The 18143-nt window shown below is 42.3% G+C and overlaps 1 protein-coding gene across 4 annotated transcripts in view; it reads right to left on the bottom strand.

Moving 5' to 3' along the window:
• The window catches only part of intu (inturned planar cell polarity protein), a 224653-nt gene extending 212502 nt beyond the window's left edge, over positions 1–12151 (bottom strand). For 3 of the 4 annotated variants that reach the window (XM_067993495.1, XM_067993513.1, XM_067993499.1), the window contains exon 1: positions 976–1224. In XM_067993495.1, coding sequence (XP_067849596.1) covers positions 976–1187 — 212 coding nt within the window. In that variant the 5' untranslated portion in view covers positions 1188–1224. Of the gene's footprint in view, positions 1–975; positions 1225–11736 lie in introns of those variants that run through there. The other variant, XM_067993504.1, reaches the window with a different exon arrangement.
• Between the last annotated feature and the right edge of the window lie 5992 nt (positions 12152–18143).

Raw genomic sequence — 18143 nt, 5'->3', positions numbered from 1 at the left:
TTAGAAAAAAATCTAACATACCACCTGTAGGAATGAGACTCTACAATTTAAATTGTTCCGTTGTGGGCCAGAGAGGTTGCATGGCATTGCAGGAACATAAGTACCTTTTTAATGAGATTTACGCTGTTAAGTAGCAGCCCTAACTTTCTGCAGCAAGTTTAATTGGCAATTAATGCACAAATGCAGCAATTTCATAAACTCACAGGGAGGTTGAGGGCAAGTTGCCATTTTCACAAGGCTAACAGCGGAGGAACGCAAATCATCCAGCAACTTTTGGCAATTCGTAATTCATCTCTTCCTCGCCGCAAGTTGCTGGACGATTTACACAACAACAACAGCGAGCGCCATTAAACACACCATTATTTTGGCAGCAAAATCTGGGCCAAAGTCATTCAAACCAAGGACTTCTCACTGTCCCCTTCAAAACTTTACATTTTTCAATAATAGAAACTTGATAACACGATCAGCAAATTATGCAATTAGACTAGCACCTTGGACAATTATTTTATCAGGGCGTATTACTTACCAGAGGCTCTTACGATAATTTGTATTTTCTCATTACAAATAATATTCTCACTGTACAACTATTTTTCTAGATAAGACGTAAATTCTTGCTTGAGTTTGCTATTTTTGTTTTGTTTAAAGTAATTTATCATCCGCGCTGTATTCCTAGCATAATAAATAAATATCGCTTACTATGTAATTCTGCATTGTAGCAGTCACCGGCCAAGTATTTCAAGTGAATACGCCACAGCTATTCTTTAACTTTTCACAGCTCTAGACTGCAGCAATGCAGCTGTCAAAGAACACCACTGTACTCGGTTTTCGCACGTGTCTGGTGCGGCCTGTGAGAATACACATTTCTGACAACGTTCGCCTCAGACACCGACACATCTTTCTGCAGATTTACAGCATCGTCACCGCCCCCCACCCCACCCCACCCCAGGCTTAAAGTTTGGCCTCGCGCGCACTTACTCTGAGGAGCACGAGTTTGAGTCCGTGCGGGCAGCTGACGACGACGACGACGACGACACCGTCTCACTCCCACTGTCCCAACTTCCATCCTCCAGGGTGTAAGGCGTCTCGTAGCTCCGCTCCCGGGGGCCGCTCGCGCACCTACTCACCTCCGGAACCCGGGAAGACATCGCCTCAGTTTGTGGAAGCGCTTTCGGTCTCTCTGGGAACATCCCATCAACTACCGCACCCCCGCCATATTGTCAACATCCGGGTCGCCTGTTCCGTCACGTGACCTGGACCCGCTTGCTACGATTGGTTTCTGTTCGGTAGCCATAGAAACGAGAGAAGCTGTGACTTTGATTGCATTCGCTCAGTTTAAGTTTAATTACATTGGTAATATTTAGCCCTTGATAGTGGTGAAAATTGACCAGTATTTTTTTTTTAAATAAGTATTACCTTGTTCATCGAAACCACAAAAAAGTCTGCGCAGTCAACTCACCAGGCTTTGTTCTGTGATCTTAAAATGCAAAGGATTCGAAATTGTCTTTTCCACACTGCCTGAGGAAGGGGAAAGCCCCCGAAAGCTTGTGGGATTAAAAATAAAATCGTTGGACTATAACTTGGTGTTGTAAAATTGTTTACAATTGTTAACCCCAGTCCATCACCGGCATCTCCACATCAGTCAACTTAAGGCATAGACTGAAATCAATCTTAATACAGTAATAGTCCAACCCCCAATACTTACCTCAGGCATCTGTGCCCCCAAGAGTACACAGACGCCCAAGAGTAAACAGCGTAAATTCTATTCCTTAACTTTGAGATATCCTAGACAGTAATATACCTAAAAGGTATCTTAGGGTACGTTTATACTAACAGTTTAGCATTAATACGAGACTTTCCCTGAGCACCAATGCTAAACTTGTGTAATGTAAATTGCATCTCAAGACCGGAACTAACTCGGAACCAAAGCAGAGTTAAAAATAGGCAGGGTTACTTTGCTTTACTCCGGTGTCAGATTAGAATTCAGTCTGCATTTACACTATAACGGCAGGGTCAGCAGAGGTCGAAACTGCTTAATATTGACGCCACAGTTGCAGCGTTAGACATCAGTAGACTCCAATTATGCTGAGAGCATTGAAATCTAGTGAATGGATAGGGGGCTATTGCTATTTAGGACACGGATTTTTTGGTTACCATTGGAGAATCATGATGTCACTATGCTTAATGGTATCTTGAAGATCAAAAGTGCACTAGTTGTTAAAAATTTGTCTCCCCATTTATATCTATAGAAAGAACTTGCATTTATATAGCACCTTTCACAACCTGAGGATGTCCCAAAGCACTTCACAGCCAATGAAGTACTTTTAAAGTGTCGTAATGTGGGAAATGCGGCAGCCAATTTGCGCACAGTAAGGTCCCACAGACAGCAATGTGGTAATGACTAGATCTGTTTCAATGATGTTGGTTGAGGGATAAATATTGGCCAGGACATCAGGGAGAACACCCCTGCTCTTCTTCGAAATAGTGCCATGGGATCTTTTACATCCACCTGAGCAAGGAGACGGGGCCTCAGTGTGACATCCCATCCGAAAGACACAATATACAATACTATATTAAAAATCTTATGTCTGTGCACACTTCTCGTCACGTTTCTGCCACATTTTTGTGTCAACTTTTTGCTATTATAAATCCCTATGTCTACATTTATAATGGAAACTGCTTATGTAAACTTGCCATGCTGTAATCATATCATTTCAGTAATGGTGGTGCATAATACCTTACTTTTGTGTCTCCAAGCTCATTAGCCTGTACTGCAGAGAAATATTTTATTAAAAGTCACGTCTGCATGCCCGGGTCCAATTATATCCTGACATCCATCCCCACTTCACTTCATTAGGTCTGAACTCTTAGTGCACAATGCTATTGGAGATTGACTAGTGCATATTTGACATATTTTATAGTATATACATCTAGCATACATTTGTCTGTCGCACTTCAGGAACTACATCTGTCCTCGTACAAATTTCTGTTTCACTCTTATATGAAATAGGGTACGCAGCCTAGTGGTTATGGTACTAGACTAGCAGCGTAGATACCATGGTGAGATTTGAACTCATGACAAGTTATGAAATTGAACTCAATAAATCTGGGCTGGCACCAGATAAAATGACCATGGAAGCTGCTGGACTGTTGTAAAACTGAACTGGTTTATCAATGTCCTTCAGAGAAGGAACCCACCACTTCTACCTGATCTGACCACACAGCTACTAGGGATGGACAATAAATACTGCCTGCCACTGTCACCCAAATCCCAAGAACAAATAAAAATAATTAACTCAAATTTCATATTCACAAAACAGCAATGAATCACAACTGAACTGTACAGTGTGCACTAATTAGCAAATGGCAAGCAGAAATAAAAGCAGTCAATAAAGGGCAATGTGGCAATGTAGTATTCAAAAAACCATGAATCAAAAATGGACAGTCAGCAACAAATATCAATAAAAAAAAGTTGAACCAATCAAATCACTTCAAATATTCTTTCTAACACAAAAAGGTCCTTTGAAGAGTTATATAATAAAGAAGGAAAAAATACAAATTTTAAAAAAAATTAACTAAAGTATTAGAAATTTCTTGGCTTTCACTATAAGAAGCCCACCCTCAACAGTTTCCAGTGGGGTCCCTTGCTTTTTGTGGTATATATTAATGATTTGGACTTAAATGTAGGGGGCGTGATTGAGAAGTTTGCAGATGATACAAAAATTGGCCTGTGGTTGATGGTGAGGAGGAAAGCTGTAGATTGCAGGAAGAGATCAATGGACTGGTCAGGTGGGCAGAAAAGTGGCAAATGGAATTCAATCCAGAGAAATGTGAGGTAATGCATTTGGGGAGGGCAAACAATAAATGGGAGGATACTGAGAGGTGTAGAGGAACAGAGGGACCTTGGAGTGCATGTCCACAGATCCCTGAAAGTAGCAGGACATTTAGAGAAGGTGGTTAAGAAAGCATATGGAATATTTTCCTTTATTAGCCAAGGCATAGAATATAAGAGCAGGAAGGTTATGCTGGAACTGTATAAAACAGTAGTTAGGCCACAGCTTGAGTACTGCATACAGTTCTGGTCACCACCTTACAGGAAAGATGTGATTGCACTACAGAGGGTACAGAGGAGATTTATGAGGATGTTGCCAGGACTGGGGAATTTTAGCTATGAGGAAAGATTGGATAGGCTGGAGTTGTTTTCCTTAGGAGGCTGAGGGGTGATTTAATTGAGGTGTACAAAATTAAGAGGGACCTAGATAAAGTGGATAGGTAGGTCCTATTTCCCTTTGCAGAGAGGTCAATAACGAAGGGGCATAGATTTAAAGTAATTGTTGAAGGATTAGAGGGGAGTTGAGGAAAAATGTTCTCACCTAGAGGGGGGTGGGGGTCTGGAACTCACTGCCTGAAAGGGTGGTAGAGGCAGAAACCCTCAACTCATTTTAAAAAGTAACTGGATGTGCCCACATGGCTACAGACCAAGTGCTGGAAAGTGGGATTCGGCTGGGCGGCTCATTTTCGGCCAGTGTGGACATGATGGGCCGAATGGCCTCCTTCTGTGCTGTAAATTTTCTATGATTCTATGGGAAGTAAAGAAAATGGACTGCTCCCCATATTACAGATAGAGATTTAACATTTTCTTTACTAAGTGTGCTTTCTGAGTAAGGAAATTTTTAAAAAATCTACCTACAGTTGATAAGAAAAATACTATTTATTTATTTTCTAGGATGCAATCAAAAATGACTTACTTTACTGTCACTCTAAAAATCTCTTACAAACTTCTTTCCAAATTCTTTCAATGGAGATGCACATCCTTCCTTCATCGCCACACCACTCATCCCATGAGCAATGACACAGGAGATCTGCTAACACACACAATACTTAGCAAGGCAGTAATATCATTTACCATATTCTGGCCCCAGTACCGAGAAGACCATGGCATTTTAGACATAAGAACATTATTTTGAACAATGAGGAAGGCCCAATAAGCCTTTTCCTTTTTGATAGATCACCAAATTAACTTCCACTATATCCCTTAAAATCATCTTTTTCCAAAAACACGTTTAATTGACACTTCATTGTACTACACTTGTCTGCTTAAAAGGCCTTCCCTTGTAACTTGTTCAACAAATTTAGTCCCCATTTTTGGATGAAAAAAAATTGCTTGACTTTTATCCTTACTGCTAAGTTCCTGTCAGTACATCAGCCCACCCAAATATATCCAATTCATCAATACACTGCAATGGTATCCTGTACATCAACCCACAATAGTAAGCTATAGGCCAGTTATATTGCCCATTTGTGTTACTGCCTAGTGGTTTTGGCTTCACAGCAATACAATGTGTACAGTATAGTAACCCAGTAATAATGCAGATTTTTTATTGATTTGATGTCTTAAAAATAATTCAAATTGACACAGAATCTGCAGACAATTATTGTAAGCTTAGTACCATTCAGCCATACAAAAGCAGCAGGAGACACTTTAAATTTTTTTTTAAAACAAACTTCAAAAAAGTCCTGGGACTGCCTTAGAACTTTTTGGGCTGTCCTGTCAGCATTTTGGAAACATTAAAAATCTCACTAGCATTTGGATACTTTCATAAAGATGCAGCTCTGTAATAAAAGGAGTATCAAGTAGAGTAGGAGTATTACTGGTTCACACCACTCTAAAAGCAAGTACTGGAATCAGTCAACATAATTGCAGGTATCAGCATAGATGAAGGCAAATTCATGTTTTGGGGTCAGCACTGCCAGCTCACACCACTCCACAATACAATGGAACCATTAGAGATCAGAGTATCCAACAACATCAATTCTCCCAGCATAAAGCACCATTCTGGACAGAATTACCACTCATTTTCCATTATTTTGATAATGTTATGGAAAACATAGGCATGAATGTCTTAATGTGACTAATCCATTCATAATACCATCAACTATAGTAACATATCATGTCATTGGGGACAAAAATTTTTTTGGGCCTTTGGCATTGCACTGAGTTCTCTCAGCTATTGGGGAGCACCCACATCTCTAAATATAGTGAGGAAATAGCAGAAACAGCATTTGGAAAATCAGCTTACCTGTTGATGCCACTGCTGAGTGCACGTGAATCAACTTAAAGCTCCTGCTGTTGCTCTGCGGCAGGAACCCGGTAGGCCACAAACTCATATCAGCAATCCCCAATGCAAAGGGGCCATAATCAGAATGCTTCATCCCCAGACAGAGCCAACTCACCCTATGCCAAGAGGCAGCAGGACCACCTGCTGCATATAAACAGCAATATCATCAATCTCTAGCTGATCGAGTTTGCACACTCATTTTCCTTTATTTTGATAATATTATGGAAAGCATAGGCATGAATGACTTAGTGTGACTAATCTATTCACAATACCATCAACAATAGCAAAGCTGTCATGACATTAGGGAAAAAAGGATGCCTACTGGTTCAACAAAAAACTAGTTTCTGGCCCTCAGCAATATGGCCATTGAGGATTATTGCACAGGCGTCCACAACTCCCTGCACAGGATTTCTCAGGCCATCTAGTAAGTCTCCTTTTACCCACTCACCTGCAGACACTGGCATTTCCAACAAACCCATGAAAAATCAAGACTCGTCCATCTCAAAGGCAGGAACCAAACAAGTCACAGTCTCTGCAAGAAAAACTCCAGACCACACAGCATAGTAACAGATGCCAAAACCTCTACAGTTCACCACCACCCCCCCCAACTACTCACTACTCAACTTCAGAAACACTTATCCTTGACAAGATCCCCAGGGCTCCACAAGTACCTAGACCACACATGCAACATTATACCCCTAAGTCATGAGTGGTTAGCAATGTAAATTGTTATTTACTAGCTTTTGTGAACAAACGGTTGATTATTTTGTCCAAAAGAAAAATAATTAAAGAAAGAACTCACATTTACCCAGTGCCTTTCACAACCTCAGGACATCCCAAAGCACTTTGCAGCCATTGAAATACTTTTAAAGTGCAGTCACTGTTGTTATGTAGACTAACAGGCAACTAATATGCGCAAAGCAGGGCCTGAGTAAATGAGATAATGGACCAGTTAATCTGTTTTTGCTGGTGTATGTTGAGGGAGGGATGTTGGCCAGGGAGCAGAACTCCTTGGAATAGTGATATGGGTTCTATTCTGCCCACTTGAGCAGGCAAATGGGACCTCATTTCATCTGAAGGACTGCATCTCTGACAATGCAGCACTTCCTGAATACAGCACTGAAGTGCCAACCTAGGTAATGTACTCTAGTGCTCAACTACAAAATGTTCTAGTCTTGGGATGGCAAGGTTGACACCCTACTTTCTGGGCCCCAACCCTGGGCCTCTTTTTCCATTGCAGAAAGTATCAATCTTTACATTGTCAAAGCTGGTGCCTCCCTAGATTTTTGTTTGCATAAGGAACCTGTCAGAAGGACCAACAGTATTATGGATAGCAATCTAATCAAAATAACTATCCCTAATCGCTGCCCAGACATAATTACCAAAACAGCATTCTCGATTTCATTACCCACTCCTTTAATATCCTAACATTAACTGCTAATCCCCAAATCCTGCTCCCACCCAACCATTAACTAATTCGACCTGCTAGATGATCCAAAACATGACTTCATCAGGTACATTAACTCTATTAACTCGCATGGTGACCCATTCAGGGGGACAAATCATTTTGTCCTAAAATAAAATGATCACCCAGACACTTTTATACATTGTGTACCTTTTGATTTCTAAGCTGTTTCTTTCCACATTGACCAAGCTTAAAAGGAATATAATGATCAGAAAGTAAAAGCAATTGATGAAATCAAAACATTTTTCCAAAAATAAAGCTTCTTATCCTTCAATATAAAAATGTAAAATAAATACGCAAAACAAATGAATAAAGAACTATGTAGCGTCAAAGTATGAAAGGAAACCGTGGTATGGAAGTTTCTGAATTTACAGCAACTAAGGTTGTTCGTATCATATAAAACAAACTTTTATAAAATATTCATATTTCTATTTAGGGGATGAAGAAAGCCAAATTTATGTAATCAAGAGCTAAAGGCCCTATCTACTCCATTTTAACCTGATGGGACCCCACAATAGTCTTGTACCTATGTCAGCCTATACACAGTATGCCAATTGAACAAAATGGTGAAATGTATTTTCCTTGAGTGTAAATGTGCACACTGCAGTTTGTTTTTTCCAAATAAACCTTCTTTCATGATCTTTAAACGTAACTTGATATAGGTTTGTAAAACTGGCTAGTTGAATTTGATTCTAGTGAGAATCACTATAAGCATTATGGTTACGAATAACCTAAAGAAAATGTTGAAACATTGACTAAATATTCCCCCTTCCCCACCCCCCACTTCAAAAGAAAATCAAACTATGCAACACCCGGGCTAGCGGAATGAAATGAAATACTTTCTATACTGCACACTGGCAATCGAGAACCAAAATTACAAACCCAAATATCTATGTAATTTCTGGATTTCAGCTAGTATAAATTACACTAGGGAAAGTGAAAAAGGAAATAAGAGGGGCAAAGAGAGAGTATGAGAATAGACTGGTGGCCAACATAAAAGGGAATCCAAGAGTCTTCTACAGGCATGTAAACAGTAAACGGGTAGTAAGAGGAGGGGTGGGGCCAATTAGGGACCATAAAGGAGATCTACTCAGGGAGGCAAAGGGCATGGCCGAGGTACTAAATGAATACTTTGCATCTGTCTTTACCAAGGAAGAAGATGCTGCCAGAGTCTCAGGAAAGGAAGATATAGTTGAGATACTGGATGGGCTAAAAATTGATAAAGAAGAGGTACTAGAAAGGCTAGCTGTGCTTAAAGTAGATAAGTCACCCGGTCTGGATGGGATGCATCCTAGGTTGCTGAGGGAAGTAAGGGTGAAAATTGTGGAGGTACTGGCCATAATCTTCCAAACATCCTCAGATATGGGGTTGGTGCCAGAGGACTGGAGAATTGCAAATGTTACACCCTTGTTCAAAAAAGGGTGTAAGGGTAAACCCAGCAACTATAGGCCAGTCAGTTTAACCTCAGTGGTGGGGAATCTTTTAGAAATGATAATCCAGGACAGAATCAACAGTTACTTGTTTGCGTGTGGATTGATTAGGGAAAGCCAGCACGGATTTCTTAAAGGCAAATCATGTTTGACTAACTTGACAGTTTTTTGATGAGGTAACAGAGAGGGTAGATCAGAGCAATGTAGTTGATGTGGTATATTTGGACTTTCAAAAAATGTTTGATAAAGTGCCGCATGGTAAGGTTGACATCAAGGTTGTGGCCCTTGGAATAAAGGGGGCAGTCACAAAATGGATACAGAATTGGCTAAGGGACAGGAAACAGAGAGTAGTGGTGAATGGTTGTTTTTCGGACTGGATGGAGGTATATAGTGGTGTTCCCCAGGGGTCGGTGCTGGGACCACTGCTTTTCTTGATATATATTAATGACTTGGACTTGGGTGTACAGGGCACAATTTCAAAATTTGCAGATGGCACAAAACTTGGAAGGGTAGTGAACAGTGAGGAGGATAGTGATAGACTTCAAGAAGATATATAGACAGGCTGGTGGCAAGGGCGGACATGCGGCAGTTGAAATTTAATGCAGAAAAATGCAAAGTGATACATTTCAGGAAGAACAGGGAGAGGCAATATAAACTAGAGGGCACAATTCTAAAAGGGGTACAAGAACAGAGAGTTCTGGGGGTATATGTGCACAAATCATTCAAGGTGGCAGGGCGGGTTGAGAAAGCATACGGGATCCTGGGCTTTATAGAGGCAGAGAGTACAAAATATGGAAGTCATGATGAACCCTTATAAAACACCGGTTCGGCCACAACTGGGGTATTGTGTCCAGTTCTGGGCACCTCATTTTAGGATGGACGTGAAGGCTTTAGAGAGGGTGCAGAAAAGATTTCCAGGGATGAGGGACTTTAGTTACGTGGATAGTCTGGAGAAGCTGGGGTTGTTCTCCTTGGAATAGAGAAGGTTGCGAGGAGATTTGATAGAAGTATTCAATATCATGAAGGGTCTAAACAGAGTAGATAGAGAGAAACTGTTCCCTTTGGTGGAAGGGTTAAGAACCGGAGGGCATAGATTTAAGGTGATTGGCAAAAAGAACCAAAGGTGACATGAGGAAAAACTTTTTTAAAAAAAACATAGCGAGTGGTTAGGATCTGGAATGTACTGCCGGAGGGGTTGGTGGAGGCAGATTCAATCGTGGCCTTCAAAAGGGAACTGGATAAGTAATTGAAAGTAAAAAAAAAATTGCAGGGCTACGGGATAGGGCAGGGGAATGGACGCGCTGGATTGCTCTTGCATACAGCCTGCACGGACACGATGGGCCAAATGGCCTCCTTTCGTGCTGTAACCTTTCTATGATTCTACACATCTCAATTCGCTAATGGCAAAAAAAGCAGATTTCTTGTTCCAACTTAATACGAAAAAAAATTTCAAATCAAACGTTCAAATCTCCCGATTTTAAGACAAACGCAGTGAAAGTTGTTTCGTTTTAAAAGATACATATATTTTACCTCTAGTTCTTCGTCTTCCTCCTATTATTCTGTGACATTTCAGGACCGATTCTGGAGGTACAATAATTAGTGAAAAGATTGGAAGGACAGTGTGTCGCGATGGTGTTACTGTGGAGGACATCGGAGCCTCTGAAGTTCTCAGACAGAAATTGTTTAAATATAAACTATAAAAGGAGAAGTTGTTCTAAGAAAGTCAAAATACCTAAAAGTTAGAGCAAATAACGCACTGTGCGGTTAAAATGTCGAGAACTGGACCTATATTTCCTAAAATAAAGGTTTTTAATAAAAATTGTGCGAGTTGTTTGCACCAGGGCGCCGACTCTTCCTACAATGTACATCAAATTATCTTATGCATCATTTGCCATATTTTGTAAACCGTCGTAAACTTTGTAATGATACTTATTTTAACCTTGAGTTTGACATCGATTCTTTAAGAAGCTAAGTGAGATTAGAGGCAGCATATTTAGGATTTCAAATTATTGTATTTGTTCACTTCTGGGCCATAAATATGTCTTTCTGATGCTATATATTCACCCGTCTCCCTTGTCTCTATCCATAGACATTCTTCTTGACCTGCACTCTTTTGGGTTGACTCGGGAGTTGAGTGGGCAGTAAAGATCACAACAAATACCACCTGTCATTTAAAGAAAAACAGGTCTGTTACCCAATGCGCCTTCTGGAGAATTTCACTTTTATTGCACGATTACTCCAGACATGCATTGTATTGTATTTAAAATCAGAGTATTAATCTATAAACAGAGCTAATCCCTATTAAACTGTCACATTTCGGGGGAAGGGGTAATATTTTTTGGATTATTGCCCAATGTAAATTGTGCCCCAAAGTGAAATTCGTCAAATGGAGCGATCAGATTTTTATGGGTTAGAAGTTTTACAATTCTCAATTTCCACATGTTTGTTAATTGCCCAGAGCTTAGTCTTTTCTAACAATTGACAGTTTTCTGAGAAATATCAAACCTAAAATCCGCTAACCAACCATTCCCGGATTTGAGCTGATTGGCAATGATCCAATTTAATGTTTTCAAGACTAATATAGCTACTGAAATATTTTTCACCCAAACAAAATTCCCCAGTCATGACGTGATATATATTTGGGAAATTCAAGTAAAGCCGATACAGGTTTAAAGTTTCTGTCACAAATCATTTCCATTGCAGGCTGCCCCTTTATTATACTCACCTGTGAACAAGGATACTCGGTACTGAATCCAACTCATCCAGACGACTTCTTGCGGGTCTTGAGATGCCGTATCTCCCAACATTGAACATTATTCGCTTCAGATCATATTTCAGTTGAACACTCACATTCCAGCAGTAAACATTACTGTAGTAATGTGCAGCTCATCACGCTCAGGTCGGACTATAGTATTTTGCACGCAGCGCAAGACGAATGCCAGATATACAACTTGCCGAGTTTGTAGCTTTATCTCATACTAGCTGAGCCTTTACACTGTGCCTCACGTTCTTTAGGGATTGCAGGGCGATAATCTTTCCTTGGAAAGGGTGTCAAGTAGCATTTTTCTTACTGTTTCACTCATTCAAGCGAATAAAAGCTTCCTCTCGCCTGAGTGAGGTTAGAGCTCAGCTGCCAATCATTTAGGGACAAAGCTTCCTTCAATCCCCTTCTTTGAAGACCGAGCCACGATACAGCTCTGATCCGCGGAAATGCAGCGACAGAAAGCTCGCGAAACGCCGGGGACTGAACTTCCTTCACTTTCTGTCTCCAGAGGAGCAGGTGGGTGCAGCCAGCACTTCCCACTCGTCAAACCGCATCCCCGCGGGTCCTAAAGCCCAGCTATCTCACATTACAGTGATTACTCGGGAGTGTTTGCTGCGTCATTTGCATTAAACAAAACAGAAACATGTAAATAATTATTGGAATTGTTACCATTAGTATAATTATTCTTTTGCTTACCCCCTGTTGAAAGCCAACTGTCAAAAAGATAGAAAGTAAAAAACTACGTTTGGAGAGTTAATCCCTTTTTAAAGTATTCTCTACTCTTATGAAAACCAAGACACTTCCGGATGGCTGCGTGTCGTCTCTGGTGTTTTGTTTTCCCACAGACCATCTACAAGTGTGGCTTTGGGTTTGTAGCGGAGAATCACTTTAGTTCGACTTCTGTCACTTAACAAGAGCTAATAATAAACATTTCAAATGTTAACCTAATAGAATGACTTAAATTGTGCCGGTACGCTTGAGGCTTTCCGCGACCGTTGGGCACCGCAGGGGCTGGAGTGCATCCTGAACGAGGATAATAAAATTTTGATTTGAACACTTGGTTTTGGTTTGTTTGGTTTTTAGTTGTTAAGCACACCCCACACCCCCCTTCTTATAAAAGGGGGGCCTAATTTAGAGAAAAAAAAAGAAAAAAAAAAGTCCCCGAAAATAGAAGGTGGACTGAGCAGAGTAACAGAGGCTGCTCCAGAAAAAAAAAACTTAAATTGTATTCAGCCGACTTGTTGAAATTACATACAATAAAAGTCTTACCAGGGAAGAGATAATATAAACAAGAAAATTAAACCACAATTAAAACAAGCAGAGCCAGAACAATCTCTTATGTTCACTCCCAAAAACACATTTTTTTAAAAAAATGCATTACCCGCAATATTATAGTTACTCAATTTTAAGTGCAAATACAACAATTTAGTTTTGGGCATCTTGCTTCAAATTTGAGGGGTAAAACATTTTTTTACTGAAATTTTCAATTTCAAACCAGTATCTGCAGAGTGTGGTCCTCAGTTGGCAGAACTGAGCTATACCTCAAGTGTACCGAGTGACAAAGGAGCTTATTGAGCAAGCAGAGCTTTATTCCCTGGATAGGTAATATTTTTTTAAGTTAGCAGAGCATAGGCTGGAATGTTTGCTTTCTCATGATAAAAAAGATTTAAAAATAAGTTTAAAAGGATCCAAGATTTAAAACATGGCTTTATACTGGACTGAGGTTATACTGCAGCAAGTGTGAACTTCCTGGAGCATAAGACAACCCTCTGCAGGGTGTCTCATATCTTTCACCTGGGAGTCAGATTGCTGATCTGATTTGCAAATCAGATCGTTGTGCACTCCAACCCAGGGTACGGTAGCATAGTGGTTATGTTACTGGGCTAGTAATCCAGAGGCCTGGACTAAAATCCAGAGTCATGAGTTCAAATCCTGCCACGGCAGCTGGTGAATTTAAATTCAATTAATTAATTAAAAATCTGGAATTAAAATACTAGTATCAGTAATGATGGCCATGAAACTACCGGATTGTCGTAAAAACCCATCTGGTTCACTAATGTCCTTTAGGGAAGGAAGCCTGCCGCCCTTACCCGGTCTGGCCTATATGTGACTCCAGACCCACAGCAATGTGGTTGATTCTTAATTGCCCTCTGAAATGGCCTAGCAAGCCACTCAGTTGTAAAATCTCGCTACGAAAAGTCAGAATAAGAATAAAACCAGACGGACCACTAGGCACCGGACACGACAACGGCAAAACACCAAGCCCAGTCGACCCTGCAAGGTCCTCCTTACGAACATCTGGGGACTTGTGCCAAAATTGGGAGAGCTGTCCCACAGACTAGTCAAGCAACAGCCTGACATAGCCATACTCACAGAATAATATCTTTCAGCCAACGTCCCAGACTCTTCCATCACCATCCCTGGGTATGTCCTGTCCCACCGGCAGGACAGACCCACCAGAGGTGGCGGCACAGTGATATACAGTCAGGAGGGAGTGGCCCTGGGAGTCCTCAACATTGACTCTGGACCCCATGAAATCTCATGGCATCAGGTCAAACATGGGCAAGGAAACCTCCTGCTGATTACCACCTACCGTCCTCCCTCAGCTGATGAATCAGTCCTCCTCCATGTTGAGCACCACTTGGAGGAAGCACTGAGGGTAGCAAGGGCACAAAATGTACTCTGGGTGGGGGACTTCAATGTCCATCACCAAGAGTGGCTCGGTAGCACCACTACTGACCGAGCTGGCCGAGTCCTGAAGGACATAGCTGCTAGACTGGGCCTGCGGCAGGTGGAGAGCGAACCAACACGAGGGAAAAACTTACTTGACCTCGTCCTCACCAATCTACCTGTCGCAAATGCATCTGTCCATGACAGTATTGGTAGGAGTGACCACCACACAGTCCTCGTGGAGATGAAATCCCGTCTTCGCACTGAGGACACCATCCAACGTGTTGTGTGGCACTACCACCGTGCTAAATGGGATAGATTCAGAACAGATCTAGCAGCTCAAAACTGGGCATCCATGAGGCGCTGTGGGCCATCAGCAGCAGCAGAATTGTATTCCAGCACAATCTGTAACCTCATGGCCCGGCATATTCCTCACTCTACCATTACCAACAAGCCAGGGGATCAACCCTGGTTCAATGAGGAGTGTAGAAGAGCATGCCAGGAGCAGCACCAGGCGTACCTAAAAATGAGGTGCCAACCTGGTGAAGCTACAACTCAGGACTACATGCATGCTAAACAGCGGAAGCAACATGCTATAGACAGAGCTAAGCGATTCCACAACCAACGGATCAGATCAAAGCTCTGCAGTCCTGCCACATCCAGTCGCGAATGGTGGTGGACAATTAAACAACTAACGGGAGGAGGAGGCTCTGCAAACATCCCCATTCTCAATGATGGCGGAGTCCAGCACGTGAGTGCAAAAGACAAGGCTGAAGCGTTTGCAACCATTTTCAGCCAGAAGTGCCGAGTGGATAATCCATCTCAGCCTCCTCCCGATATCCCCACCATCACGGAAGCCAGTCTTCGGCCAATTCGATTCACTCCACGTGATATCAAGAAACGGCTGAGTGCACTGGATACAGCAAAGGCTATGGGCCCCGACAACATCCTAGCTGTAGTGCTGAAGACTTGTGCTCCAGAACTAGCTGCGCCTCTAGCCAAGCTGTTCCAGTACAGCTACAACACTGGCATCCACCCGACAATGTGGAAAATTGCCCAGGTATGTCCTGTCCACAATAAAGCAGGACAAATCCAATCCGGCCAATTACCGCCCCATCAGTCTACTCTCAATCATCAGCAAAGTGATGGAAGGTGTCGTCGACAGTGCTATCAAGCGGCACTTACTCACCAATAACCTGCTCACCGATGCTCAGTTTGGGTTCCGGCAGGACCACTCGGCTCCAGACCTCATTACAGCCTTGGTCCAAACATGGACAAAAGAGCTGAATTCCAGAGGTGAGGTGAGAGTGACTGCCCTTGACATCAAGGCAGCATTTGACCGAGTGTGGCACCAAGGAGCCCGAGTAAAATTGAAGTCAATGGGAATCAGGGGGAAAACTCTCCAGTGGCTGGAGTCATACCTGGCACAAAGGAAGATGGTAGTGGTTGTTGGAGGCCGATCATCTCAGCCCCAGGGCATTGCTGCAGGAGTTCCTCAGGGCAGTGTCCTTGGCCCAACCATCTTCAGCTGCTTCATCAATGACCTTCCCTCCATCATAAGGTCAGAAATGGGGATGTTCGCTGATGACTGCACAGTGTTCAGTTCCATTTGCAACCCCTCAGATAATGAAGCAGTCCGAGCCTGCATGCAGCAAGACCTGGACAACATCCAGGCTTGGGCTCATAAGTGGCAAGTAACATTCGCGCCAGATAAGTGCCAGGCAATGACCATCTCCAACAAGAGAGAGTCTAACCACCTCCCCTTGACATTCAACGGCATTACCATCGCCGAATCCCCCACCATCAACATCCTGGGGGTCACCATTGACCAGAAACTTAACTGGACCAGCCATATAAATACTGTGGCTACGAGAGCAGGTCAGAGGCTGGGTATTCTGCGGCGAGTGACTCACCTCCTGACTCCCCAAAGCCTTTCCACTATCGACAAGGCACAAGTCAGGAGTGTGATGGAATACTCTCCACTTGCCTGGATGAGTGCAGCTCCAACAACACTCAAGAAGCTCGACACCATCCAGGACAAAGCAGCCCGCTTGATTGGCACCCCATCCACCACCCTAAACATTCACTCCCTTCACCACCGGCGCACTGTGGCTGCAGTGTGCACCATCCACAGGATGCACTGCAGCAACTCGCCAAGGCTTCTTCGACAGCACCTCCCAAACCCGCGACCTCTACCACCTAGAAGGACAAGAGCAGCAGGCGCGTGGGAACAACACCACCTGCACGTTCCCCTCCAAGTCACACACCATCCCGACTTGGAAATATATCGCCGTTCCTTCATTGTCGCTGGGTCAAAATCCTGGAACTCCCTTCCTAACAGCACTGTGGGAGAACCGTCACCACACGGACTGCAGCGGTTCAAGAAGGCGGCTCACCACCACCTTCTCGAGGGCAATTAGGGATGGGCAATAAATGCCGGCCTTGCCAGCGACGCCCACATCCCGTGAACGAATAAAAAAAACAAAAAAAAAACTTTGCATCCATGTGAATGTGATAGTATAACTGCACCCTAATGTCAGCTTGGCTCAATTGCTCGTACTCTCACTTCTGACATTGTTTTTTTTTCTTTTTTGTTTTTAGGCCCCCCTTTTATAAGAAGGGGGGTTTAGGGTGTGCTTAACTTCTGACATTGTGGATTCAAACTTCACTTGAGGACTTGGGCACATAAGTGCAGTATTGGCAGATGTATATTTGGGTGAGACATTAAACAGAGGCCATATTTGCTTGTTTAGGTGAATGTAAAAGATCCCATAGCACTATTGAGGGCAGGGAGTTCTCCCTGTGTCCTAGCCAACATCAACAAAAACAGCAGACCTTGCTGTGGGCAAATTGGCTACAGAACAATAGTGACTGGACTTCAAAAGTAATTAATTGGTTGTGAAATACTTTGGGACATCCTAAGGGTGTGCAGCAAATGCAAATTCTTTCTTTCAATACAAACTCAATATAATTTAAAGTCAGTCAGTGAAATAACATAGTAGCAGTAACAAGTCTTTTTATAGACTCAATTTTGTTGGACATAGAACAGAAAGCTTTGGACACCTATTTCAAACCTCGTATGATATGATGGAAAGAGATGTGGTTCATTTTGAATCAGATAATGTCCAATCGCTTTAACATTTTTTTCTAAGTAAATTAAATTTCTCTACTTTCTCTCCAGTTCCCTGTTTTTTTTCATCACCTAAGCCTTTTGAACAGCTGCGAAACATCCAGCTTGATATCTCAGCTGGCTGGTGGGGGTGCATCTCCATTACACTACACATCTGTCCTTGGGCTTAAAGCAAAGCACCACTTATGTTGGCAGTGATTTATTCTTTCCTTAAAAAAAAACTGAGATCAAGATAATTTGTGGGCAGGATTGTCCTGTTTACAGTTAATGAAGCTATATTGGAAACTGTGTGATAATTATATGTAGTTACTGATCTTTTCTGCTTCTTCCACATGTTAATTTACTGCTGACAATGTCACAGTAAGATAAAACAACTAGACAATGTAAAAAGCTCAGCAATCAGAAATTATCTTCTTGACCATTTATTTAATAAACTGCCAGATCGCTCATGGTGCTGCCCATGGTAAGTCAGAGAATGTGCTACTTTATAAAGACAGCAGGACTGTGCCACACTATGGGGATGAATTTTTGCAGTGGTTCTCTCATTTGACCACCATAACTTCAATGG

This window comes from Heptranchias perlo, chromosome 1 (assembly GCF_035084215.1).
Source record: "Heptranchias perlo isolate sHepPer1 chromosome 1, sHepPer1.hap1, whole genome shotgun sequence".
Classification (NCBI taxonomy): Eukaryota; Metazoa; Chordata; class Chondrichthyes; order Hexanchiformes; family Hexanchidae; genus Heptranchias; species Heptranchias perlo.
Note: the sequence above shows the minus strand (reverse complement) of the source record. Positions and strands in the feature narration are given on the sequence as shown.